General features: G+C 40.7%; 1 protein-coding gene across 2 annotated transcripts in view; it reads left to right on the plus strand.

Annotated features, from left to right (window-relative positions):
- Nucleotides 1-1564: 1564 nt before the first annotated feature.
- tpd52l1 (tpd52 like 1) overlaps nt 1565-27863 on the plus strand; it is a 31036-nt gene continuing 4737 nt past the window's right edge. The window contains exons 1-7 of one of the 2 annotated variants that reach the window (XM_049589614.1): nt 1579-1723; nt 7058-7156; nt 12102-12122; nt 15663-15781; nt 15907-16055; nt 19384-19485; nt 25012-25072. In XM_049589614.1, coding sequence (XP_049445571.1) covers nt 1705-1723; nt 7058-7156; nt 12102-12122; nt 15663-15781; nt 15907-16055; nt 19384-19485; nt 25012-25072 — 570 coding nt within the window. In that variant the 5' untranslated portion in view covers nt 1579-1704. Of the gene's footprint in view, nt 1724-7057; nt 7157-12101; nt 12123-15662; nt 15782-15906; nt 16056-19383; nt 19486-25011; nt 25073-27863 lie in introns of both variants that reach the window. The other variant, XM_049589615.1, reaches the window with a different exon arrangement.

Genomic DNA, 27863 nt, shown 5'->3' on the forward strand with positions numbered 1-27863 from the left:
GATGAAGAATAAACTAAACTGGGTCAAATGCCAGCGTCTTCTGGTCAGACTGTTTTATTTGATATTGATTTATTATACTTTCTCCAGACAGGTTTGTATGTTTGGTAATGTTTGATTTATCTAATGTTTTAAAAGCACCGACAGTCTACAGCACAAACTGTATGGACGTCTCCCTGCTGTGATTGCAGCATTACGTCAGCAGGGGTCAGACACGAGCTGCAGGAGGCAGATCCCTACAACCTTGATTTATTTTATTTTAGTTTTTCATTGGTAATGCAAAGGCAAAATGACACGCATTGGCAAAGTAACAAAGAATAGTATAGTACTGAAATTATTTGGCAGATAACTAATGTTAAAAATAATTAGTAATCAATTTTAAATAACTGAAATGATAATACAGATTTAATTTCTTCAGCATTTTTTAATTGTGAAACCCTTTTTATTATTATTGGTGGTAGTATTAATTGATGTTTATATTAAGAGCTGTACACAACAATACAAAGAAAGACATTGTGTAAGTGGTTTAAAAGAAAACATTTTATAAAAAGAAAAATTATGAGGTACTTTATTTGAGTATTTTTATTTTTAACTTTTTCCCCCCAATTTTAGGGGAAATTTATTCTGTTGCATGTAGATTTAACATACTTTTGGTACTTTAATTATGTTTTGATGTATTTTTACATTAGCATATTTTTATTTTCATCACAAATTGCAGGTATACATTAATTAATAACTGATGTCAATATGCAATAACAGTTAAATAAAATATAAATAAATAGTAATAGTAATATAAATATATAAAATAAAATATTTTTATTATATATATAGATATCAGGACATTGCCATGTGGGGTATTTATACACTTAGCTATTGCTATATATTATTATTATTATTATTATTATTATATTGCTTTATTTAAAGGCTCTGAATTCTTCCTCCCCTGATAACAAACACATTAATATTTATTAATTTATTATTTGGTTGTTGTGTCTAATGAGCACACTTTCCTGTAATGAAATATGTTTTTTTTTAATTATTTATTTAAAAAAAAAAATACAACAATTAAAAATCAGGTATCAGATCAAATGTTCAGCTGTTTTATTTTTTTAAGGAAGTAATTTGCACAAAATCAGGCATCCTAGATTCCACATATTGTTAAAAAGTGACAGATGAATTTAAAAAAAAACAAATAATAATAATAAAAAAAATTATAAAACAGCATTTTAAAATTATGTAGTACACATAAACAAATTATTTTTATTATAACTATTTTTAGTTACTATTTTACTATTAAAATAAAATTTGAAAAAAAAACAACCCTTGAACAGGGGGATGATTAAGCAAATTTAGATTTGTGTAAAATGAAACTGACCGAACAGGATCATGGGATTTATAAAATTTAACAAAATAAACAATAAAATATTTGGGATTCATTTTACCAGAGTGACCAGTATTCCTTAAACATATATTCCCAATAAATAAAATTTAATATGTCCGGTGGGTGAATTAAGCAAATTACCAAAGCGCGCGCCATTGATTGGCTCGCGCTCCAAGCTCCGCCTGAGAGCTGGTCCGGCGCGTGACAGCCAAGGAAACCGGAGTAGGAAACACACACTGACCTAACGGCCGGTCGGTGCTGCGCGTGCTGCCGTGTGCTGTCGTGTCTCTGGAGGCTCATTTGGGGAGCTCACCTGGCTGTCGCTGATGGAGACCAGACAACAAGGTGAGTCCGCGTGCGCTCATGATGGAGACAACTTTTTATTTCACACACAGAAGTCACAAACAGCCGCTCTGTGCTGTTGATCTGATAATGAGGCTGCACACGTCACTGTTTGAGGCTGAGGGAGAGGAAACTGTGTAAATCAGAAAACACTGGTAAAGTCCAGAAATCTGTCGTGACAGTTTTGGAGCAAAAACCTGTAGCTCGCGTCTGCGCGTGCTCTTTAATTACAGCTGAGTGTTTACTGGGGTATGGCTCATTTCTTCAGTATGTTTCTATAAATGTGCCACTCAGATGGTGCTCATGTGTCCAGCTCTGAGTGAAGACTGATGCCTTTAGAGCAGCTGGTTCAGGAAGCAAATAAATAAACACCCAGAAGCCTCAGACATGCTCAGATACTGTACAGGAGGCCAGTGTGCTGCAGGTTTGTGTCACTGTTTATCCAAGACATCATGGAAACTGACCTGTTTCCTGTCTCAGACTCTCTCTGGTGGCCTCATGCACGAGTTCTCAAGTGTTTATGTTATACGTAGAGTATCAGCAAAGTACCATTTTGTTGTTGATCCCTAAAATCAATGTTGATGTTTATTTTATTTAGAAAGGAAGAAAAATTAAGTTATTTTATTGTCAGGACCATGCATGGATGACTGAACTGGCCTACTGGGCACAGGCCAAGGGGGCCAAAGTCTTACTGGTTCATCTGTGTCTCAACCTTCAACTATGGTCAGGAGCTCTGGGCGGTGACTGAAAGAATGAGATTGCAGATACAAGCTCAGCCTTAGAGACAGGGTAAGGAGCTCGGACATCTGCAAGAAGCTCGGAGTAGAGCCGCTGCTCCTTCACGCCGAATGGGTTCAGTTGAGGTGGTTCGGGCATCTGATCAGGATCCTCCTGGGCGCCTCCTGTTAGAGATGTTCCAGGCATGTCCCACTGGTAGGAGGCCCCGGGGCAGACCCAGAACACACTGGAGGGATTATATATCTCACCTGGCCTGGGAACACCTTGGGGTCCTCCAGGAGGAGCTGGAAAGCGTTGCTGGGGAGAGGGACGTCTGAGGTGCTTTGCTTGGCCTGCTGCCCCGGATAAATGGATGAAAATGTACTTTTTTTAGGCAGGTGTTTTTCTGGGAAGTGGGAATTGGAATGTAATAATGACCTTATTTATAAAGCGAGTTACAAACTGCTTTCCGTGTCAATAATTCAAACAGAAAGACATGAAAACAGCAGCTTTTAAAAGAACAGATAAAAAACACTTTAGTGTATAAAAACTGAGAAAATAAAAGACAGTCTAAATGAACTTAAAAACTCAAGGAAAATCAGTGTAGTTAAACTATACTGGTGAGCAGCCGCGTATCATGCCGACATTAAAGGACGGCTTTTTTCGTCAGTGTCTGACGCCACAAGTCACCGCCCAAGCACTGGATTTCGACGACTTTGGAGTGAGACCGGCTTATATTGTGTTGTCAGTTTATCCCTAAAGAAATTACATTAACAGTCTGTCAGCGTCTAGTCTGAGTGGGCGGAAGTTTGCTGCAGAGATCAGCCTCTTATTGGGCGGAAGTCCCGCCCGACCACCTCCGGTTGTGTAGCAGTTTTCAACCATTTTCAACACGTCCTTTACTAACTTTTGCGGTGTTTGATCTTGTGGGGACGTAGCCATTTTTCTGCCATGGTTCGCGTCCTGTAGGTGATATTTTTGTGGGCGTGTTACACCAAAACCTGTTTCCCTCCGGCAATATTTTTGCAAGCGCACCGTTGCTGTGGCACCGCCCAGAATGATTGTGATTGGTTGAAAGAAGAACAAGCAGCCGGGGTGTTTTTTCCTCCAATCTCACAGTGAGAGTCGGCCCAGCCAGACTTTTCTTTTCTTGAGAAAGGTCTGGTGAGCGAGACTAGTCAGCGTCAGATACCTACGCACCAAGTCACCCTTTAGTGGTGATATGAGAGGCACCGGGCAGCGCCATTTTTTGACAGGTACCTGACGTAGTATAAAGAGTGAGAAAGTCAGGGTGGATGAGAAGGGAATATTGGCCAAGCAAACTCAGGACTTTCACCCAGGAGCTCTCTGTTTGTGTCTCGTTTGAAACCAGAAGTCCATTAAGTTATTTTAAAAACAATGTAGTGTGCCAGTATGTGTAGCATGCTATGATAGTGACCTATGTCACATAACGTATGTGACGTGTATGTCGCATGATGTCCCATTACGTAAGTAACAGACATACTTGTTTTTTAAGCCAAACCATTTTTTGTCTAAACTGAGCATGTACTTTTGTTGCCTAAACTTTACCTTTGTCTAAATTTACTTTAAAATGAGACTGTAATAATAATAATAATAATTAATATAATCTTTATTTATTTAAGTGCTTTACATATCAATAATCAAACAGACAAGACATGAAAACAGGACTCCGATAAAAGGATGTTGTAAGAAGGGACTTTAAAGAGATCATTTACTCGGCCGGACTGATTTCCTTGGGCAGACTGTTCCAGAGCCTCGGGGTCCTGACAGCAAATGCTCTGTCCCCTTTAGTTTCCAGACACAAAAGACCTCAGCTGCCCGAGGACCTCAAAGTACATCCTGGCATCTACGGCACTAAGAGGTCAGAGATATAGCCGAGAAAGAGACCATGAAGAGCCTTAAAAGTAATCAGTAAAATCTATTCTTAAACATACTGAGAGCTGGTGTAAAGAGGCTAAATGAGACACGAACTTATCGAGCACACTCCCATATCTGTAAGTGTGATAAAGACAGTGTTTGTTTATGTAGGTAGGTAACTGCATTCCAGGTCTGAGTGTGTACCTGTGGCTGATGGGAGTCAGCAGGGCTTTGAGTCCAGAGTTGATGCACGACAAGAGCTCTTAATGTTCTATAAAACTTGATGAGCGTGATGATTTGTATTTATAATCGAAATATGTGCTTCCAAAAACACCCCAAGGCTTTATAATCTACATATTTGGAGCATTTAGTTTACGAGGTCTAAAACATGGACTGAAAAGTGTTTATATACAGTGTGTACAGTGTTGTTGCTGTGTGGCCACGCTGCAGGCAACTTGGCCTCCAGTTTAGCTTCAATTGATTTTGCAGCCATATGACCATATGACCATCCCCAGGCCTCTGATTTAACATAGCCACATGACCAGTGGGCTAAATGGGAGTCTTGTGACCGAAGGTATTTCACCCCAAACACTAAGGGGGGAGGGAGACACAGAAAAGAGAGTAAAGAAGGGAAGTCTTAAAATGAGTATGTATAAGATAATCTTCATTGATTTTAAATTAAAGCCAGACAGCCCGTGAAACAGATCAAACTGGCCTAATTAGTGTTATCAGAGTGTTATCAGCTGCTTTTTCATATCAAGCGTTTTACTAAATGCAGTAGGGTGGGAATCACCAGAGGCTATGATGATAGCAGATGATATGATATTATCATGATACAATATTATTGCGATTTGAATATGTATATTATTTATATGCATATATGTATATTATATTATTTGAATTTGAATTGAATCTTTCATTTGAATTAAGTGGTTCATTGGATTAAATGAAGTGGTCTTTTAAAAAATAATTAAATTAACTTTCTTTAATGAATGAGTGCTATGTTGGATTAAATCATATGGTTATAAACTGCTTTAGAGCTGGACGAAGTCATCTTAAGATAAAGAAACATTTAGCAATACTCTCAAACAGGGACAGAAGTATTTTTCTTTTTTACTATTCCTGTTACAATCAATCAATCAATCAATCAGTTTTATTTATAATATATTTATATACGATATCCCCACCACTTACAGTTGCCATCTTTCCTAGCTCAGTTGCCTGTTCCTCCAGTAGACACTGCCCTCTGGTGGGGTGTGCTGTGCACTACATAACCTCAGTACAGCATCTCCGTATCAGTTTAATAGTCTGAGGAGCAACTGTATTTTTGACGGTATTGAAAATCATACTTTAAACATAAGTCATCCAGAAGTCCATTAATTTCTATAAGAATCCCCGTGATAGCTGATGTGCCAGCGACACTCTTCCCCTTATTCCAGAATTGCCCCAAGTTCATTCAAAATATTGAACTTTTGCAGTGGACTTTGGGGAGACTGTTAACTAGAGGTATCATCCATATATTTACGGACCTACAACACTAGTCACATACGTAAGTGGAAACAAGGCGCATCACCTTGACACCACCCAAACCTTTGCTAGACTGCGACGTTAATACAGATGCGTGCCTCTTGTGTGCAGCAAGAGGGAGAGCAAACAATTTTTTGACTGCAGTGAAAATGTTGTTTTAGAAAGGTTAAACACCCTCAAATATGGACTGAAGCAGAATATTTCTTTTGATAAAAATGTGAATTTTTCAATCAATTATGACTTCTGGGTGTACAATCTTCTGGTGTTATTGGAAATGTCACAATGCCACGAGTCAAAAATTATCCTACACAGTTACCACTGGAATCTAATTTGGCAAATAGTATCATACTAATATCATTAGTGTAGCTTTATTTTTATCTGCAACTGAGCCAAATACAGGGTTTGAACAGAATAAATGAGAAGCTGCACAGCATTTGAGTATTGATTTCAAATTCAAATGTCAACGTTATGCAGCTTAATGTGACCTTCAATATTTCAGGGAAGGAAAGAGCCTTGAAAACATAGAGTCTAAAAGCTTTTCTTTAAATCAGTGTAATGTAAACTCAATACACTTGAATTATATTATACGCTACCTTTAGTGTTTATGTTTCATACTGAAATCTGTGACCTTTACTTTCCCATAAGAGTGCTTTATGAGCCGAAACACAGAAGTAAAACTGTGGAACCAGGAGGAAATCACTGTTAGTGAAACAGAACTGGCCATAAGCCGGTCGGCTTCCTCTTGGACTGCCTGTGTATGGTGTAATGAGATTTCATCAGCATCCAAAGAACTTGAATTGCTCAATAACTTTGGATATTCTTGCTTAATTGTTACAAAAGATCTCATTGTTATCTCTGCGGGGCACAGATTTGGTCCCCGGCTTTTTTTTTAAACAGCAAGAATCAGCTAAATCCTGTTTAAACGGCTCCGAGGAGTTCATATCTGTGCCACAGAGGGTCAGAAATCAGACTTCCTGTTCCTGTGCGAATGCAGACTCAGATAAAGTGCCTCTAACAAAACAGACCTCACTGTTATCAAGTTACTGACAGGGCCGGGATGGACACTGGAGACACACCAAGTCCCTCAAGAGGGGTGACTCGTGTGTTTGTGTTTGTGTGTGTGTGTGTGTGTGTGTGTTTGTGTGTTTGTGCATGTGTACAGTATATAACCAGTCTTCTTGTCTCCTCTCGCCCTGCTGCCTTGCTCTGCTGCAGAGTTGTACTCTGATGTTCTGAGTGATGCAGTGGTGGACTGGGGCAGCATGGGTCCTGGAGAGGAATGGGTTAACTCAGCCACACACGAGGGAGAGCAGGGTAAGACTCAACTCCCCCAGACTGAAACAAAACATAAATCCACATTGAATCACAGGGTGCTAAAATGCTGCTGCACGCAGAGCAAATCACAGGAAGTGACGTCAAAGGCTGTGACATCAGCTGTTGATCGAAAAATGACATCACAGACTGGGTCAGCATGTTTGAATGTTTTTTATATTAAGATCAGTGCAGCAGCAGTTTTCTTCCTCATGTGATTCAGTGTTGATTTAACTGCTGGTAGAGTGGGTGAGTGTGGTCTTACAGTATTGAAATATTACAATTAAATATTTTAAATTGGAGCAAATGTCATTCCACTAACCTGAAGTTGTTACGTTAGAATAAATCAACCGTTCAGGGGTGATTTAACGCAGGGTCTGAGTAGGCTTCTAGATATCGACTGTAGAGATGTCTGCCTTCTCTCCAATATAACGGAACTAGATGGCACTCAGCTTTTGGTGTTCAAAGCGCCAAAAAAAAGTACATTTGAAAAACTCAACATCAATGTCTCTTTCCAGAAATCACGACTGGGTTACTCAAGATAATCCACAGACCTTGTTGTGAGCAGTTTCATGTAGGAACTATGGCTGTACCCCACTCACAGTTATGTCAGTCGAATCGGATAGTAAAATATCTGACTATTCAACTATTCATTTTTTGCCCTGTAGAGTTTCAGAGTTTAAGTGTGGTTCGCAGGGCCATTCAGGGTGACAGTGACGTTCACGTAACATGGTGAACAAGCCAAGTAAGCTATGTTAGTTTAATATGCTCAGAGAGGTTATCATCATTCTTTGCTGACACTAGATATCAAACATAAGCCAGAGACTGTGTCGTATTAACTTGCTGTGAGTTTGAATTCATCATTTCTAAGCGGAAGGCAGAAGATTATATTATCTCTGAGCTTCTCTTCCTCTGGGCAGCTGCTTCTGTCTCACCCAGACTCACCCTGGGATCTGGGTCCAGCTGAATGTACCTGCTCGACTTGAAGAATCTCAGGCAACTGGGTGGTCTCCAGCTGATGATTCTAATCTTCTAATTTCAGGGGGCAGCTCTCTACTGAACTACACGCACCAACTGTATCAACGCACAGAAGGAAGTAGCAATGACTCCTAGCTCACCTAGCACCACTGAGGTTGCTAACGTTACAGCTCAGCCAAGGAGGACCCCATAAATGTTTATATCTCATGCTGTTTGCCCATAGATGCACACTTCCTTTTGTGTGTTGATGCATTTGGTGGGTGTAGTTCAGTAGAAAGAAAATAGTTCCTACATGAAACTGCTCACAATAAGATCCGTGGATTATCATGAGTAAGCAGGTCATGATTTCTGGAAAGAGACATTGACGTTCAGTTTTTTAAATGTATTTTATAGCACTTGAGCACCACAAGCTGAGTGCCATCTAGTTTCATTATACTGGAGAGAAGGCAGACATCTCCAACACTAGACAACTCACACCAAAACAATCTAGTTGGATAAATAGCACTATAGGTAAGAAGTAAAATATGTATTTTTGATTTTGGGTTGAGCTGTCCCTTTTATACAGTCTGATATTTGTTGATGCTCTTCATATTGCATATGGTCTAATTGAACCAAACTGTCTACTAGACAGCTACAAAATCTACCAGTTACTCAAGTCTAGGGTTAGAGGATATTGTACTTTAGTGGTACAAATTCAGTTCAGTTAATAAAATTACTGAAACCAGTTGACATGCCATAAAACTACTGGCAGTTGCCTGGTTGTGATCACAGTGTGTATACAAGCACATGTAAGGGGATACATTGAAAAACAATATACGTTTTTTAGGGCCACATAGAATAAAAGTAGCCTCCGTCAGCACACAGTTGTGAGTGCTGATAGGGTTTTTTTCTCAGTAACAAATGATTCATTGATTATTTTTCAGGAGCTAAGACTTCTCATGTAAAACGTACAAATTGGATGAAACTTCCTGAAATTGTTTTTGTCAGTTAAACTTAATTGTCACTACTCATCACTTTCAAAATAAGATGAATCAAGCACTTTCTGTTTAAGATACTGAAACTGTATTCAACTATAACTTTGCTCAGGTTTGAATCAGGGTGTGTTTAACCCCTCTGGCGAGGAATCGGTTAGAAGGAGCTCATACGGTGACGACTTGGCTCCAGTGGCCCAGAATGGGAAAACCCTGACAGAATGGGGTAAAACTTCACCGTCAGGGGACGTTCAGTGGGGTCAGACATCAGTATCCCAATCTGACAACTGGGTCATGTCCACCACTTGGGATATGCAACTGGACAGCACAGGTGAAAAGGGACGTAGACTAGAGCCTGTAGATTTGACAGTCTTAAACTTTAGTTGAACATTTACTTTTTAACATAACTGTCCTCTGTGGGAACCTGTAGCCACCCTATAGATATAGCTGCCACCAAGGACACTGAGGTCATGTCATTTGTGTTTGATCTTGAAGTTTGGGTTTTATTTAGCAGCCTAGATGAATTAAAGGCCCCAGTTTTCTCTGTCATAGTCAGATTCAGGTATTGTTAGACCTGATTTTTTGACTACTTTAGGCCAACCGATAAGTAAGTTAGAAAGGATTCAGTATTTCCCCACCAGGGTAGTCTTGGTATTTTGGATTGGGCTTTAATTAAAATGTAGACCATGTTGGGCCTAGATGAAGAAAAACTTGACATATCCAAATAATTAAAGGATAATAGAGACCTTATTTTTGGTATTCTGAGAGTTGTGGTATGTGTTGGAGGGGACTTGGACTCATGACCTCAGTATCTAAAATCCTTGTTTAAAGTATACACAAGTGATATACATTAGCAAGTTCTGAAGCAATGTTGACGGCAAACTCAGTGAATAAATATGTACTTGTTTTAAAAGGAGCAAAAGGCATAGGCTAAGATGATCGTAGCAGCTTTCTGCAAAGTTGCCTGTTCACATTGCTTTAAAATGTGGCCTGTGACCTTAAAATTCTCCCTGATCCACCCCCAGTTTATTGGAGAGCTTAGGATCTGAGCTTACTTTGTATCTAACTGATTTTATGCAGTGAACCTTGACTGGGATCATTAGCTACTTTCAGCATTCCTTACATTCCTGGCAATTGGCAATGCAGCAGTGTATCGTAGTGCAAATGCCAGGGATGATCTTTCAAAACCAACATCTAATTTCTTGTGATGTTATTTTAAGCTTGACCATGAGATTTTCAAGGTGTGTTTTCATGTTATATAAGATAATGCACCATGCTATCATTGGTGTTGATAATATACTGTAAGTGGCAGCTTGATGTTACACACTGTGCCTTTTGTCTTCAAAGTGACAAACTGTGATACGTGAGACTCTCACAAACATTTCTTACATCCATGTTTCAGACACTTGATAGAAACTTCCCTAACAGTCAAAGCCTGTTCTGAATTGTAGAGGCCAAAATGCCTTCATGTCACATGTGCTGTAACTACAGTCTTATATTTTCCTTTGAATATAGTAAACACTACATTAGCTAATAGAAAACCTGTTAGTTCAAAAGAAATCTGTGTTAGCTAAAAGTAAACCTGTCTTAGCTTAAAGCAAATCTGCGTTAGCTAAAAGGAAACTTGCCTTAGCAAAAAGTAAATCTGTAATAGTTTAAAAAAAAAAAAAAAAAAAGCTACTTTGGCTAAAAGTAAACCTGCATTAGTTGAGAGAAATCCTGCCCTAGCTAAAAGTCAACCTACCATTGTTAGAAGGGTACCTGTGTTAGCTAAAAGTAAACCTGCGTTAGCAAAAAAGTAACCTACCTTAGCCAAAAGTAAGCCTATATTCGTTAGAAGAAAACCTGTGTTAGCTTTAAGGAAACCTGCCTTAGCTCAAAGGAAAGCTGCGTTAACTAAAAGTAAACCGGTGTTAGCTATAAAGAAACCTGCCATAGCTAGGAGAAAATCAGCGTTAGCTAAAAGGAAACCAATGTTAGTTAACCAGAAACCTGCTGTATCTTAAAGGAAGCTTGCACTAGCTAAAAGGAAACCTGTGTTAGCTTAAAAAAAAAAAAAAAGCTGTGGTAGCTAAAAGGGTAACTACTTTAGCCCAACTAAACCTGTATTAGCTTAAAGGAAACCCGTGTCAGCTAAAATGAAACCTGCTGTAGCTAAAAGGAAATCTGCATTAGCCAAAAGGAAACCTGCGTTAGCCAAAAGGAAACCTGCATTATCTTAAAGGAAACCTGCCCTTGCCAAACATAAACAGAAAAACCTGTTAGCTCAAAAAAAAAAAAAAAAGCTGCCTTAGCCAAAAGGAAATCTGTGTTAGATAAAAAGAAACTACTTGTGTTTGCAACATGTCACTTATCTTAAGCTGAATGTGGCAACATTATTGTCATAACATCACTAGCAGTTTGGAAAAACTTAACGTTACTTAACAAAACTAATTGAGGTGGTAATGGTTATTGTTGTGTTGTGGATGTGTGAGTTCTTAGCATGTTGCATCCATCTCTCAAGTGCATTTTAATGTTTTATTTGAGTTAATTAATAAAACAGTTAATGTTTCATTATAATTACCTTTCTCCAGTTAATACTGAATTTACACTGGGATTAAACATTTAAATGAATTGCTCTTCCTGGCATTTTTAAGGTCTCCTCATGGCTGTGTGAACATGAAAAAAGACTTGCTCTGAGTCCTCCATGCACTCTAACAGACTTGAAAAGCTTACATCTTAGCCACAGGGGGTTTAAAAATCTGATTGTCCTGCTGCTGTGTGGTGTATGCAGAAATAGCTCCCTACTATAGAAAGGCCTTGTGCTGGCTGTAGTGCTGCAAGCTATACTGGTGTGAAATGTGCATGTGTGTGCTGCATGTGGTGCTGAGCCCCTTAGATTTAGAAATAAACTACAGAATTGTGTTGTAGTGACTACTTTACAGTTGACAGCATTGTTCATTTACTATCAGTTTTTGCTAACCGTAACCTCACTTGTCTTATAACGCTGCCACATCAAGAGAGAGGACACCTCACAGCAGGTACAGTAATCATTTTACGTTGTGTTAAAACTGTGTGTTGTACATGCAAATTGTTCACAGGTTCACTACAAACATAGTGGCACATTGACCTACATGTATTTGCATTTCTTGTGTTGTGTGTACACGGTCATCCTGCTGTAGCCTGGTGCTGTGTGGTACCTGTCCGTCCTGATTTGCCTTCCACAAACATCCTGCAACAACACAAGGCCAATCAGATGGAAACAGTTTTAAATGTGCTCCCGCGCTGGACATAATTCAATCACATGTGCAGAATATTGCAACTTCTGAGGAAAAAAGTCACTATTATGAGACTTAATGATGGGTTCAATGTATTTACTGCATCATATATTAGAGTCAGCTGATGCCGATCAGCTGACAATGATGATTTCAGCTTCCTTGCTCTGTGAAGGCAGCAATGTTTCATTTATGGAGATTTAAGATGTTTTTTTTCTTAAATGCGCATGTCTTGGTGTAGTTTAGCATCCAGAGTGTGTGGATAATTATAGGTACAGTCAGTGCTGTTTCCAGAAGTAGACCTAAATACAGTGTTAAAGTGTATAATGAAGTGTTTCTGTGAGAGACAGAAGTGAATGTCTTCTAAAGACTTCTTTTCTAAATCTGTAAAAGAAGGCGTTTCTTCTATACAACTGTCATGCAGATTTTCTGAAGTCAGCAATATTCATTCATTTTGGGAATATTTTGTATATACTGTAGATAGGTATTCACGCCTGTGATTTTAAAAGGGTTTTTTGGAATATAATGAAAAACACAATTTGTTTAATTTTGGTTCCACCAAAATCCAATATTGCTGCTTTTAAAGTCAATCTGTTCTCAGAATCAGCATCTTGTTTGTTTGTGTCTGTGGGAGTCTGTAGTGTCCGTCAGCAAGATAATCCTCATCAGTTAATCCAGATTAGAGCTCTCCAGCCTGCCGCCACAGATTACATAACTGTGAGACACAGACAGACAGACATGTGACTCAGACATAGGGGCTGTCACACAAACAACAAAAGGCAAAGGGACAGATACGTTCTTTTAGAAATATCTTTAGTAGATCTTAACATCTGACGTGTCCACAGAACAGTTCTTCAGGAGATCTCTGATAATGCATTTAATGTAGAAGAAAGTTAAAAAGCTGGGGTAGGCAGAAATACGGAAAAGGCAGAATTTGAAAATACACCCTCCTCCTCCTCTCTGTCCTTAAGCCCCTGCTACCAGATGATCACCAGCCTATGCACACGCTTAATACAGTAACGTTTCTCATACATTGATTTTCTTAATCTTATTTCATTGTACAGTTGCATACAGCTAGCTAGCCACCCTGCAGCGAGCAAACTCTCCCTGCTGCTGTGGACTGGCAGTGCCAGGTCTAATCTGTGTAACAACAGCAACAGAAAGTTTGCTGATCTGGGGGGAGCCGGGGCGAACTGGTTCCCCCAGAGCTGGAGGTTTGCGCAGTTGCTGCAGCCGCTGACTCTCTGGGCCCCCATTCCAGAGCTGCTGCCCGCCTTCTTCCCATTGAAGTGGATTGTACAGCGGTGGGGAGCGAGGCGGAGGACACACTGTAATTCGAGCCTCTCACTAACGTTAGCTACATATATCTTAATTTAAAGCAGCAGCCGTGAGCTAAACATTTTCTCTCCATCTCTGAAATGCTTTGCTGCTACTGGCCCGTATTTTATTTTGTTCATTGTTATGCCGGGTTCACACTACATGACATTTTTGTCTGTTCTGACAGTCACTGTGTCAGATTACGTAATTGTGGAGTCATAAAATCGTGCTGTGACTTGGCCACCAGACTTGACACACTACACGATGGTACACACCAATTATCCCCGGCCGTCTTTCACGACGTGTGTGATGTCATCGGGTTATTCTTGTCCTGTTTTTATAATTATTACTATTATTTCAGTCACTGTGGCTGTTCACATGTCAGCCGAAATGTTATTGTAGTATCGTATGAAGTGCCACCAGATGTCAGCAGTGACATTTGAAGTACCGCATGTAAACATGCAAGTCACTGATTCCTCCACAACAAATTCCTGCAAATGTTTCACAATAAAAGCCTTTTTAGAAAATGAAGTGATTCTCTCAACTGACATTTTAAGGGGCTTTTAATTTTAAACAGATTTAGGAAGTGTTGAGTTAGAAATGACGGCGTGATGCATTAACTTTATCAAGGCAAACAGGAGTGAATTAAATATGAAAATATAAAAATACAGGGCGGCACGGTGGTGTGGTGGTTAGCACTCTCGCCTCACAGCAAGAGGGTTGCCAGTTCGATCCCGGGCGTGGGAGCCCTTCTGTGTGGAGTTTGCATGTTCTCCCCGTGTCAGCGTGGGTTCTCTCCGGGCACTCCGGCTTCCTCCCACAGTCCAAAGACATGCAGATTGGGGACTAGGTTAATTGATAACTCTAAATTGTCCATAGGTGTGAATGTGAGTGTGAATGGTTGTATGTCTCTATGTGTCAGCCCTGCGATAGTCTGGCGACCTGTCCAGGGTGTACCCTGCCTCTCGCCCAATGTCAGCTGGGATAGGCTCCAGCCCCCCCGCAACCCTCAAGAGGATGAAGCGGTTAGAAGATGAATGAATGAATGAATATAAAAATACAAAGGGAATAATGAACAACAGCCTGTTTATAATGTAGTCTGTCAAATGAAGCTGGAAGCCTCTGCAGTAAATTTGTGAATTATATCCCTTTACATCATTACATCTAATGGCAGTGCTCAGTATCAGGTTGCTGTAGTGCCTCCGTTGTGGTAACGTTGGACGAAGTATATAAAAAGGCTGGGGTGTTGTTGCTGCACACTTGTCTATGGCAGCAGACAGCTCTGTGTTTCTATTGGTCAAAGTGACGTGAACGACAAAAAGAAAATCAAACATGCTAGTCTCTCTGTCAGAATGTTGTGCGGTGTCCCAGACATGGTTGTCGTCTACTATGACACACTGCACGAGATGAAACAATGGATTATCGCATATGACACTCGTTGTCATTCACGATCTGAGTTGGCACAGTACGACGCCACGTCAGTATAATCAGGCTGAAAACGTATAGTGTGAACTTGGCATTAGACTCTCTTTTTTATAGAACAGCCAATAGCAATGTCCTCTTACTGAAATGACCTGTGATTGGCCAAAGTCCAGGCTAGATTTTCTAAAGGCTGAAAACAGAGCCAGGAGAAGGTGTACAAGTCCAGATTTCTCTCAGACCACTTAAAAGACAATATGCTCAAAGTATATTGTGGGATTTTTGCCCAATGACGCCAAAAGGAAACTGCCTACCCCAGCTTTAATGTCTTTACCAACACCAATAAAAATTACCCTGGACACTTTTGTTCAAAGCAGCTCACAGTAAGAGTATCGATAGGAAGAAAGAGCTTGTCAAAAGTCATGACAAATTAATGTGTTTGATTCCAGGAGCAGATGCATATTTTTTTGCTCTAAATGATGAGATATCAGAAACAGAATTTTATTTACAGGTCACACAGAAGTGTAAATATAGTGTGAACATTTAACAACGTGTGTGTGTATCATTCAGGGTTCCTGGACTCTGAGCCACTGAGGGAGGCTGACGAAGATATGGCATCAGAAGTCAACTTAAACAACTCCAGCTTGACGGAAGAGGAGAGAGAGGAGATTCAGCAAGAGCTAATTAAAGTATGTTCTCTCTCACACACACACACACACACACACACACACAAGTTCTAAAGCTTAGACAGAACAAGAAGTGTTGATGGTATGACAATAGTTAAGTAGCTCTTTGTCTTTTTGTGTTTGTGTAGCTGGAGGAGGAGATCAGCACGTTGAAGCAGGTTCTGTCGTCCAAAGAGAAGCAGTACGCCGAGCTCAAACAGAAACTGGGAATGACCTCTCTGAGCGAGCTCAGAAACAACTTCAGCAAAGGCTGGCACGACATGCAGACGTCCACAGCGTAAGTTAATGTGTACGTGTATCTGTGAGACAGCTGAGGGAGAAAGAAAGAGGTTTGATGGAGTTAAAGATAAGGAGAGAAAGTGTTTGTGTCCTCAGCACAGGACAGAATGGCTTTTCTGTTTGCTGTCAACATAGATGATCTTTACAGGACTCACAAACACACATGCAAACACACACACAAGGAGCAGGTAGTTCTGTTTTTTAACATCTAGTAGCACCACACAATGAACGAAGTGTGTTATAAACACAGATATCAGAAACCCAATTAAAAAGACATAATCCTGCTCCAAGCTGCACCGCATTTGTTATCTTTGTCACACTCACTGCAACAGACATCATAAACCTGATTAGGAAACCCATCACAAGGCTGTCGTTGACCTCATGACACAGCTGAACATGATTGTGATTGTCCTGATGATTGTACTGTATAACCAGCAGTGAAAAACATCTGTAACAAGGACAGTTTTTGTATTTTTAAGTGTGCAGAGAAATAATAAAATTTCCTCATTAGACCATCAGCTACGAGCTCTTACCCAGACACCAAGAGACAGAGAAGAGCAAGGCGATATTCTCCAGAGGCCTCGCTTCTTATCCTGTTACACTTCAACCTGAAGATCACTTTACACACACAGTTGCCGTCCTCATCTATAATGAACCAGTGTGGCAGCAGCAGTGTAACATCCCAGAGAAGCAGGGCAACACAGATGTGTGGAAGTTCATGCCAGTGTAAACAAAAGGGTTGTGTCAAGACAAGGGAATTTTATTTTTATAGCCCAGTATCATAAATGACAGTTTGCCTCAGGGGGCTTGATAATCCGTAAAGCATACAACAACCTCTGTCCTTTGTTTGACCCTCGAAGGGGAAGAGGAAAAACTCCCCCCAGAAAAAATTGCTAGAAACCTCAGGAAGAGCAACTGAGGAAGGATACCTGTCCCTTGATGGACAGATGTGCAATAGATGTCACGTGTGTAGAACAGACCAACATTAAGTAACACTTTAGAATATCCAAATGACAAACTGGTTCATAGAATATGAACATTTATGAAAAAGACAGATCCAAGAGGATGCCAGGCAGCTTCCAGGTGTCGGCAAACAGGCTAAGTCTGAGCTATACAACCTCCTCCACCATGTAACCTGGAAAGAGGACAGGCTACACAAACACACTGGAGCAAAACAGAAAAACAATATCTGTATCCAGTATCAACATTTGTTGTGAAAATTTAAAAAATCAGGCTGCTGGAGGGGTTGTGGGAGTTCATCCATCCAGTCTGCATGTGTTTTGTGGACTTGGAGAAGACTTACGACGGCGTCCCTTGTGGAGTCTTGTGGGAGGTACAACAGGACTACGGGGTACGCTGCTAAGAGACATCCGGTCCCTGTATGACCAAAGTGAGAGCTGTGTCTGCATACTCGGTGTAAAGTCAAACACCTTCTCAGTGGGTGTTCCCCTCCGCCAGGGTTGTCCCTCGTCACCTATCCTGTTTGTGATTTTCAAGGACAGAATCTCGAGGCGCAGCCGGGGGGAAGAAGGGGTCCAGCTTGGGGACCTCAGAATTCCGTCTCTGCTTTTTGCAGATGATGTGGTTCTGTTGGTTACATCACACCATGACCTCCAGCATGCACTGGTGCGTTTTGCAGCCATGGTTCTTTGCTGGAAACCGGTGGGAGCTCGGAGTAGAGCTGCTGCTCCTTTGCGTCGAATGGGTTCAGTTGAGGTGGTTCGGGCATCTGATCAGGATCCTCCTGGGCGCCTCCCATTAGAGGTGTTCCAGGCACGTCCCACTGGTAGGAGGCCCTGGGGCAGAACCAGAACACGCTGGAGGGATTAGACATGTAACCTGGGAACGCCTTGGGGTCCCCCAGGACGAGCTGGAAAGCGTTGCTGGGGAGAGGGACGTCTGGGGTGCTTTGCTTGGCCTGCTGCCCTTGTTACCTGGCCCGCATAAGCCGATGAAGATGGATGGATGGATTAAAAAATAAATGGCCATTGAGATAAAGGTGTTTCAGCTCTGAGACCCTCCGGGGAAAGAGATTTGGGTGTGTCATTTGGTGAACAGGAATGGGCCAAGATTTGTGGTAACTCTCGAACAATGTCTCAGAGACTCAGCTACTTGTTGGGGGTGTTGTGTGGATGAAGGTGCACTGATACATGTGCTATGGTCATAACCTAATATTAATCAGTGTTGGGTGAAGATTCACTGTTACATTGTCAATGTCATGAAAAGGCAATGTATATTAGGAGACGGTAAAGTGTTGTCTGCTGTTCCTCAGTCACTGAAATAGTGAACGGCATATCATTCTCAAGAACTGGAAGAATCAAGTCAAGTCAGGATTTACTATTTCTAGAGCACGTTTAAAACGTTGGCAGTCGACCAAAGTGCTGCACATTGGGGGTACAGAGTTAAAACAACATCAATAACAAAAATAAAATAGATGTAGGAAACAACGATAAAAAGACAGAGCAAACAGTGCAAACATTAAAATAGCAATTAAAAAAAACAACAACAACAACAACTTGAGATCATCATGCTCAGGCTGAATGATACGCCAGGTGGAAGAGAGAGGTTTTTAGGGAGGATTTAAAAGTCTCTAGGGACTGGGAAGATCGAATGTGAAGGGGGAGGCTGTTCCAGAGCCTGGGGGCAGCCGCTGCGAAGGCTCTGTCACCTCAAGACTTTAGTCTGGTTTTTGGCACCACCAACAGTAGTTGGTCCAAAGACCTTAAGGTTCTGGTTGGGGTGTGGCGCAAAAGGAGCTCAGAGGGGCCAGACCGTTGAGGGCTTTAAAAACAATTAAAAGGAGTTTAAAATCAATACGAAAATGGACCGGGAGCCAGTGGAGAATCCTGGAGAACCTCCTTCTCAAGAATGAGTGACTGAATTAGGCAAAGTAGCAGCATATGAAAGGATGTTGTAGAGGATGCAGGACAGAAGAGAAAAATGTCTCTTGACGTGGGGCATGTGTATGGACACTATATATGTACCAGTGTAAAGAAGAGACATACTGTTTGTGATGTATAGGTTTGAGATATGATGGGCATGGGCATATTTTCCCCCCATTTCAACCTTCAACCTTACTCACAGAATTGTATTCATTATGCCCTGTCACACCTCTCTTTGGTTAATAATGTGTGTAGTATATCCATGATTTGCGAGCCACTCTGTAGGTAGGTTGACCCCTCTAAATGATGTATGTGTATGTTGTATGTTTGCCTCCATCACACAGTATGCATCTGTACACATTTTTATGAACACTGTATCAAGTTCAGTGCATGTATGCGTGTATGAAATAGACATATTTTGAATGCATCTTCTTTATGTCTCAGTTATAAGAAGACATCAGAGACGCTGTCCACAGCAGGACAGAAGACCTCAGCCGCCTTCAGCACACTGGGCAGCGCCATCACCAGGAAGCTCGGGGATATGAGGTACACAATGATGTCATATCCTCATTATTTAGGATAAGATAATATATCATGCAAACAGTGTGGACACAAATCACCCACTGAATTTGGTTGCTCTGTGGACAGTTGCTTCTCTTTGTGACTTGAGTCAGGAAATGTGTCTTTAGCAGCCACAACTGTGTCTCACCCATCATAAAGCTCCATCATCAACACATTTACATATCCAGACTACCCATTCACAACACTTTTATCCAATTCCCAGACTCATTTATTTGCTCTATCCGTCCCTGTCCCCCTCTCTGAGTTTTGGCTCTGTGCTCCATCAGCTCAGAGGAAATTGAGATTATGTAATTCCACATTAAGCTGCTTTCTGTGGGAGCTGAAGGGCCAGAGGCGAAGTCTGTGCTCCTCCGTCACTTTCTTCCTCTTCCTCCGTGTCTTCGCCTCCCTGTCGCTGTGTGCTGCTCCGTTTGAGACACCGCAAGTCAACACAACACAAAGTCTGTGAGGCAGCCTGCATTGTTCTGTGTGAAATAAATAGAGCGCTTGTGTGTGTGATGACAAGAGAGAGCTGGAGAATGTGGGCCTGTGTGACTTCATGTATGTGCAGAGGAAAGCACAAGAAGCTGTGTAAGATCAGTGAACAAAGCTGATTGGAGGGACAGGGACATGTCAACAAACAGTGTATGTTGGTGCATGTAAGCAGAAAGAGTTCAATGTAAGTCAGTTACAGACATTTAAATGAAACTCATTTGGATTTTCTCTTCTCTTCATTTGCAACTTTGATACTATCTTTGGCATCATAAGAAAGCACAAGAGCACCATATTTCCCATGGAGACTGTGATGTGTTGACAGTGGCTGTACTGTAAAGACAAATGGAGTATTGTTAGTTGTGTGTAACTGCAACTCATTGTGTGTTTGTAGAAGTGCAGACAGAAAACATTATCTTTGGTTATTGCAGCATGGTTGGTCTAGAGTTTCTGTTCCCTCGGAGGTATGTCTTTGTGCTTTATGGCTCACGGTGTGCACAGGTTTTGGTTTGGTTTTTATGTTTTGCTGTGGACGTTTGAAGTGTGTTCTTGCATGTCATTGTGTCGTATCAAATATTTAACCAACTTCAAACTGAAGTTTAATTCTCAGTGGATACAGCATATCGTGATTTGGATATGTGTCTTTATCTATCCAACCATTTATCTAAATATTTGTGATTTTTGTGCAGTTAAAAATCCAGTTTTTCACAGTGTGAACAGTGTTTCTCTTCCAACTGCTTTACAACTAACTCTGAGTCTTTGTTCTTGTATCTGCTGTGTGTGTCTGTGTGATCACATAGATGTTTGTTTTGTATACAAAATGTTCGGTGATCATCAACTGTAGTTGATTCAAAGCTTAATTTGTGCCGGATCTTGCTGGAACACGATCCGGGACCACCCAGATCAGGACCAGCACCTGTTAGATTCAACTGAACCTCCTGTGTCACCATCAAAAACTGTTTATAATTTCTGTTAAGTATTGTTTGCCAATTTTGGATGCATTTTAAATCAGGTTTGTTTTTAAAAAAGAGAGAGGTCAGTCACTTAGGTCAGGAAGTTTTCTGCATTTGAGCTACTGCAATCTGCATGAGGAAGCCCTTAGCAACAAGAGGTGTTGTTGAGGGTGCAGGAGCTGCAATTTTTTGGTAAAATAAAAAAAAAGGTAAAATGTTTCACTACATGTCATGAAATGAAGCATTGTGGTGCTTCAGAGATGCCCTGGACTATAGATCATATTCCAGATGTAAGAGAACATGTTTGATCACATCATCATTTTTATATTCTTTTAAGTAAAAATGAAACGCAAAAATTACCAATCCTACTAACATCGTGACTCATATCATAACCGCAGTATCTGTCACAATAATCGCAGTATGATTTTTTTTATCTGCATTTTATGCAGGTGCACGGCACATAGAGTTGTTTAGTTTGAGCACAGCAGCACCCAGGTGTTGACTGTGCTCCAGGCGTTTTGCTGTAGATGCGATCTGTGACCTTTTCCTCCTCCCGACCTGTTGGATCAGCAGCCTGTCTGTTCCAGCACCTCCTGATTTACAAATTAAGCACTGCATTGATTTAGGTTTCCTTTATCTGTGTCTTTGTGTGTTCAGGATGTTTAACCTCAGTAGAACATTTCCTTTTGTCTGTACACGTCATATAATCTAGTTCCCCAGGTGTCTGCAGTGAAGTCGTTCATTAGTTTAGCTTTCATAGTGAAATGTTTTTTATTAGTAGTATAAATGTTCTACACGGCCTGTCTGTCACAGTATCTTAAAAATGTTTCCCATCTTCCTCCACGCTTCCCAAGGTCCAACTCTATAGGGTAAGAACCACACAGCTGATTACGGGCCTTTTCCAAACACATTCATACACCGTGTCCCTACCCACTTTCACTTTGTGTCCACGTTCACACGGACATTAAGTGCCGTCCCAAACCAACTAGTGAGGAGTGGAAGTGAGTCAAAAAACCCTCCGATAGCGAGGCTGCACCGATGCCGACTTACTGACCATGTGCAATGCTGTATTGTGTTCTTCATGGAAGATGCTCTGTACAAATAAAGTTCCGTGACTACCCTTCCAAACGTAACCTTGTCTAACTTAATATAAACGTAAGTTAGACATTTGTAGGCCTATTGCCATACAAACGTTAACATCTTAAAGGTTACATTATCCTTCTCTTGTCTCTAGAAAACAGTCACGTTCTTTTGACTGTAGTGCTGAATATTTACAAGAACTGTTACAAAATCCAAGCAACTTACAAACATCAAGTTATTTCTTTTAATGATAAAAACACAATATCCAAAAATGAAGGTAAACAATATCAGCACACACAGATTAAATATAAGTGTTACAAATACATGTGAAGAACATAGAATGGGACAAAGTTTTACTTTCCTCCGTGGATATGAGAAGTTACAACAGTTCCTCTTCCTCTGCAGTAGAGAGGGAAGTTTGTCCCAAAGCTTATGGCTGTGTTTATCCCACACCTTAATAAAGGAGCTTCATCCAGCTGTATGGTGACTACAAACAGAGTTACACTCAGCGATAGAGTGGGAGTGGGTAGGGTCTGGTTTTGGAAAGGCCCCTTGTCACATAATGACGACTCTACTCGACTGGACTCACTTCCTGGAACTTTTCGTTTCGGTTTTCTACTGACAAAATTTGTGGATAGCACCTGGTACTTTTTTTTTTTTTTTTGGTATCGCCTCGTTTGAAGGTCTAAGCAAGATGAGCTGAAGTTGAAACACTGCAGACCAATGATTGGTCAGACAGACATCCTGCACAAACCGCCTTTTTTAAATAGCAAAGCTCACGTCAATGGCAACCACAATGTTCTGTTCACTCAACAGATTTTTTAAAACTACACTATACAGTCTATGAAGTGTAGACGTTCCTCTGTTTGGTTGCCGATAAAAGGATTGAGAGTGTTGCGTTGAAGACTATGTTTTACATACGTTTCACACGGCGTCGCCATTGCAGTCTGAGGCTCTGATCACACAGAAAGCTTTTTTGCTGGTGCACTCTGAACTCCTCGATTTGAAAAAACACCCCACGTCATCTCTTTTTTTTTTTTTTTTTTTTTTTTTAAAAAGATTATTTTTTTGGGCCTTTTGCCTTTATTATACAGGACAGTGTGAAATGGGGAGACAGAGAGAGTGGGGGGACGACATGCAGCAAAGGGTCGCAAGCTGGAGTCGAACTCGCGACCGCTGCAGTGAGGCATCACCTCTATACATGGGGCGCCGGCACTATCCACTACGCTACCAACGCCCCCATGTCATCTCTTTTGTCGTAATCTTTTTCCCATTGTCCAGTCAGATGATTTGAGAGGCGGGCCTTCTGTGGTGGTCACAACAACAAGTTTACAGTTGGTAAACAATGGAGGAGAAACTGATGGTAGCGGTTGCTGGATACCCAGAGCTATACGGCCCAACGATAGACAGCAGGTTGTCAAACTGCCCCTGAGTCATCCTAAAATATGCCTGGAAACAGCCATCATGGAGGAGAAGCTCCTGGACCAACTGGTGGTACTCCCCATGATCCACCCTCTTTTTTAGGATCTCATGTACCCACGCAGATCTCTGTTTATCTGCTGACAGCCTCTCACCCTCAACCAGAGCTTGCAACCTGCGTAACGCTCTCTGTGTGATCGGGGCCTGAGGCATTAATATCTAAAGCTTCTGGTACCAAAAGTGAGTCGAGTCGAGACGAAGCATGCAGTAAAAATGAGGCATCAGCTGTTCCTCACTCACTCAGTCGATCTCAGTCAGATCGGCTGATAGCACTGACGACTGGGTACAGTGTCTGGTTGAGTAAATGCTGCTGCCGTGCTGGACTGCAGTCCTCAGTCTCTTATCTCTGCTCAGGATCAGATCGAATTGATTATTGTGCCAAAACAACTTGTCTCAAGGAGTCATGTGAACGCGTCTTGAACTTTCCCAGTTGCAGGAATGTCCTAAAGCTAAACCAGTGCAGGCTGAGACTGATGTAACACCATGACTGCTTCTTTAATTTTGACCATTTTGACATTAATATTGAGTCACAGCCCTTTATGATGTCATACTGGAGATGTAAACATCCTTTTGTCTGAGTTGAGGTTGAAGCTGTTACCTACTCTGTTTCTCTCCCAGTAGAACCATCAGCTTTCCTGCTAAACCAGTGCATATTTTTCTGACTGACCCTTTCCTCCCTGTTCTGACTAAAGAGCACAATGTCACAAGAGAAACACCAAAACCGTGATTTCTGCAGAAGCTAACTTTGGCTTTGTGTTTGTGTGTGTAACCTGTGCTAATGATTAACTCCTCTCTCACCACGCTCTCTGGGAACAGCTACTCTATCAGACACTCTATGAGCATGCCCACCATGAGGTAAACACTGTGCCTGCTTGCTTTTGTCTCTTTAATGTGCCGCTTCCACATTTATTTAGTGATACTGAGGTGAAGGAACCTGGAAAAATAAAATACCAGAGAAGTTTTCACGTGGTATTTACACCTGCTCTCACCTCATACTGTTGTCTTCAGTTCTCTTTAACACCTCTACAAAATACTGATATTTATTAAGTGGCTTTGTTGAACACTCATTTCTTAATTACAGCATTTTACTATGTGTTATTTATGAATAGCAGACTTGCTACAAGAGTTTTGATCACAGACACTTAGTAGAAGCATTTAAATCAATATTTTGTGCCAAATTATTGATTCATCAGTAGCAGCTGTTTTATTTGCACACTTTTATTTTATTTATTTGCATAAGACGTTACTTCATGTCCAAAACACAAAGTAGATGCAATGCATACAGGTTTCTAGCCATGGCTAATTTGCAGCCCCTGTCCCTGTTTAGGCTTCGAGATTTAAAACAGTGAGTGTGAGATTACTGAGCATGGACCCACTCGCTGTACATTATCCCTTACATAGAAAATGCATCCCAAAGTTTTTATCCCAAATATCCAGAAATACCATTTTAGATTTTAGTGCAGTTTTTTATTGATTTATAAATTAAAATGTCTTTATTTCTTTACAGAAACTCTCCGAGCTTCAAATCTTTTGAAGAGAAAGTCGAGACTACAGTGTCCACAATTAAGGTAAACTGTGTGTGTGTGAGAGAGAGAGAGAGAGAGACAGAGAGAGTTTGCATTATTAATCCTCTGAACTCTGAGCAGTTTCAGGGCAGTCTTGGTCCCGTGACATTTAACTCACTGTGGTCTTGTTTTTCATTGTAATCTAAAAGTCCTGCACCTCAATGGAAACAGCACAATCATGGCGAGGAACAGGGAGAACTCAAATGTGTCCTCTGTGCAGTGTAACAGTTATGATGCCTTAAATTATACAATAAAAAATGCAGGTTGGGTTTTTTCCAAGTTCCCACAAGTGTCATCAATATTTGGGGAAAAAGGGAGGGATCCACATGCAGTACATGTTTAACTATTTACATATTTACAACCTCTCTGGTCCTCTGTGTGACTGTTGGTCTCAGGCGAGTCACTCATGGCTTCCTAGTTGTGCTGAGGATTGCAGAATTAATTAAATGAGACATGAAAAATAAAGTGATTTTGATGGCATATCACTATTTTAAGCCTTGATTTGGTGACATTTCCTCACAGAAGTGTTCGTCCTATGATGTTTTTTGTCAAACTCAACAATAATTTACAGATTCTGACTCTGATAAATGTATAATTTTGGCTATTCATTACAAGAAAACAAGCCTTTCAAACCTGCCAGCAGGTTGCGGGATACATAAAGTGATTATAGCCCAAAACACAATATGTCTCAACTGTCGCACTTATCTCAAGACACTAAAATATCACGCAGAGTGTATTTTGAAAGCATCAGTTCCATATTTTTATATCTAGTGTCAAAGAAACTTGTTTAATATACTTTAACTGCATGTCATCTGACTGTTTACTGCTGCTGTTGACAGAAACATTGACAGTCACACTGATGAACAGCATGTAAACTATGTGTTGTTCTAATCTATAGTAGGAAGCTGTGTGACAGGAACAGGTCAGGGCTGCTGCCTCTGAACATTTTAACATGTCAGTGAACCAGAGAGAAGTCGACACTATAATCTGGGAAATTGCCATCTTACACCCCGACTCTTACAGTGAGCCTGTTGGTTATTTATGTTCACATTGATCCTGATGCAGTCTGAGCAGAAGCACACTTCCATCTGTACCTTGTGATAGACACTGTTAAGACCACCATGTGATTTATGATTTAATGCAGCACTGAGCAAAATACATCAGGACTTTCAGTTTAAATATAATCTCAGGATAACAGGGTCCTTCACAGAAAATCAAACACTTTTTAAAGGGTAGCTTCTGTATTTTTCAGCCTGGATTTCTCATGTTTTTGTGTCTAAGTGACTGATGGGAACAACAATTTTTAAAATTGGTCCAGCGTTGAGGGAGAGCGCTGCAGCCAGCAGCTGCGAAACAGTCTGCAGTGTTCACACCGTCAGTTTATGTCCACTAAAAGTGCTTTGCCACTGACGGGCTCAGATTATTATTAAAAGTGTCTGACAACATTATGGAAAGGATCCATGCAGAGCAGGCCAGCTGTTAGTAAAGACAGGCAGGGGGGACAACTTCTTTAAAAGTGGGCCCATCATCCACAGGGGCGGGGTCCCTGTACATTTTTATTCTTCCTCATATAATCCAATTAATCATATTTCTACATGTATTTTGTATCTACTTGTATCTAGAAGAAATGATGATGATATGCAGAAATATTTAAATACATCATTTTGAAAGATGGCAATGTTCCTTTTTCCCTCGCCAAAATTTAATGTAAATTTGGATCATTATTTGGATCATCACCAGTGGATGCCTTAGGTTCTTTAGTTTAATATGATACCAGTGCCTTGAATGAATGAATGAATGAATGAATGAATGACTTTGTTTCCCCACACACTGAAATACACACACTCTTCTTAGTTGTACAGATATATTGTTTTTTAAAATTAAATTCTCCTCTTAAATAATAACCCCCTTCCCTGTCACAAAACATCTGGTTGTTTTTAGCAAATATTCCCTCCATACCATCTTTACTATATGTTTAAAACTGACCCCAATACAGCAGGTTTTATTTGCCTAAAGTTACTCTGCCTCACTTCTCACCTTCAGCTCTGCCTTTTACTGTTGTTTTTGTGCTCGACATTTGGTCGATGCCTCTCTTCTCTTTTCATTTTCTTGTTCTCTCTGTAGCCTGACTTTTACTTTAGGAGCTCCTGATTTTTGGTGAGGCATTCTGACTCAGCTAATCAGGCAGCAGTCTGCCAGATGTTACTTTTTAAAATGTGTTTTAATGATACAGTTACATTTATTTATCATGTAAATACATGTAACTTGTATTGCCAGTGATTTAAGTCAGCAGGTATATTGTTTTACTTGATCCCATTTAAGGGTGAACCATGGTCCTTTTCATGGGCCCCCTTTGGCCTTGGGCTGGAGTCATCTGCACCCTTTGACCCTGTCTGACGGTGGGCTTGCTACAGAGACACACCTTTTAAAGAGTAAAATCCTTTTTGTTTAACCAGAAACAGCCCCAAAATCGCCATCGACAAACCCACCAGACTACATTTAAATAAACATTAATTTTAGCATGTATAGAGTCAGCAGATATTTACTCTAACCGGGTGAATTAAGGGTTTATGAAACCAAACCAGAGCTTGTGATGGTTGGAACAGTGGAAAGATGAACCAAGACTGCTTTTATGAGTTTTATTTTGTTTCTGTCGACTTTGAATAAAGAGTTTTTTATACGATGACAAAATAACAGTTTATATAAATGGTGTCTGGTGGTTTTGGCTATGACTTTGTCGGGGCTGTTTCTGGTTAAACAAGAAGGATCTTACTCTCTAACAACAAAAACAAAC

This window comes from Epinephelus fuscoguttatus, linkage group LG11 (genome assembly GCF_011397635.1).
Source record: "Epinephelus fuscoguttatus linkage group LG11, E.fuscoguttatus.final_Chr_v1".
Classification (NCBI taxonomy): domain Eukaryota; kingdom Metazoa; phylum Chordata; class Actinopteri; order Perciformes; family Serranidae; genus Epinephelus; species Epinephelus fuscoguttatus.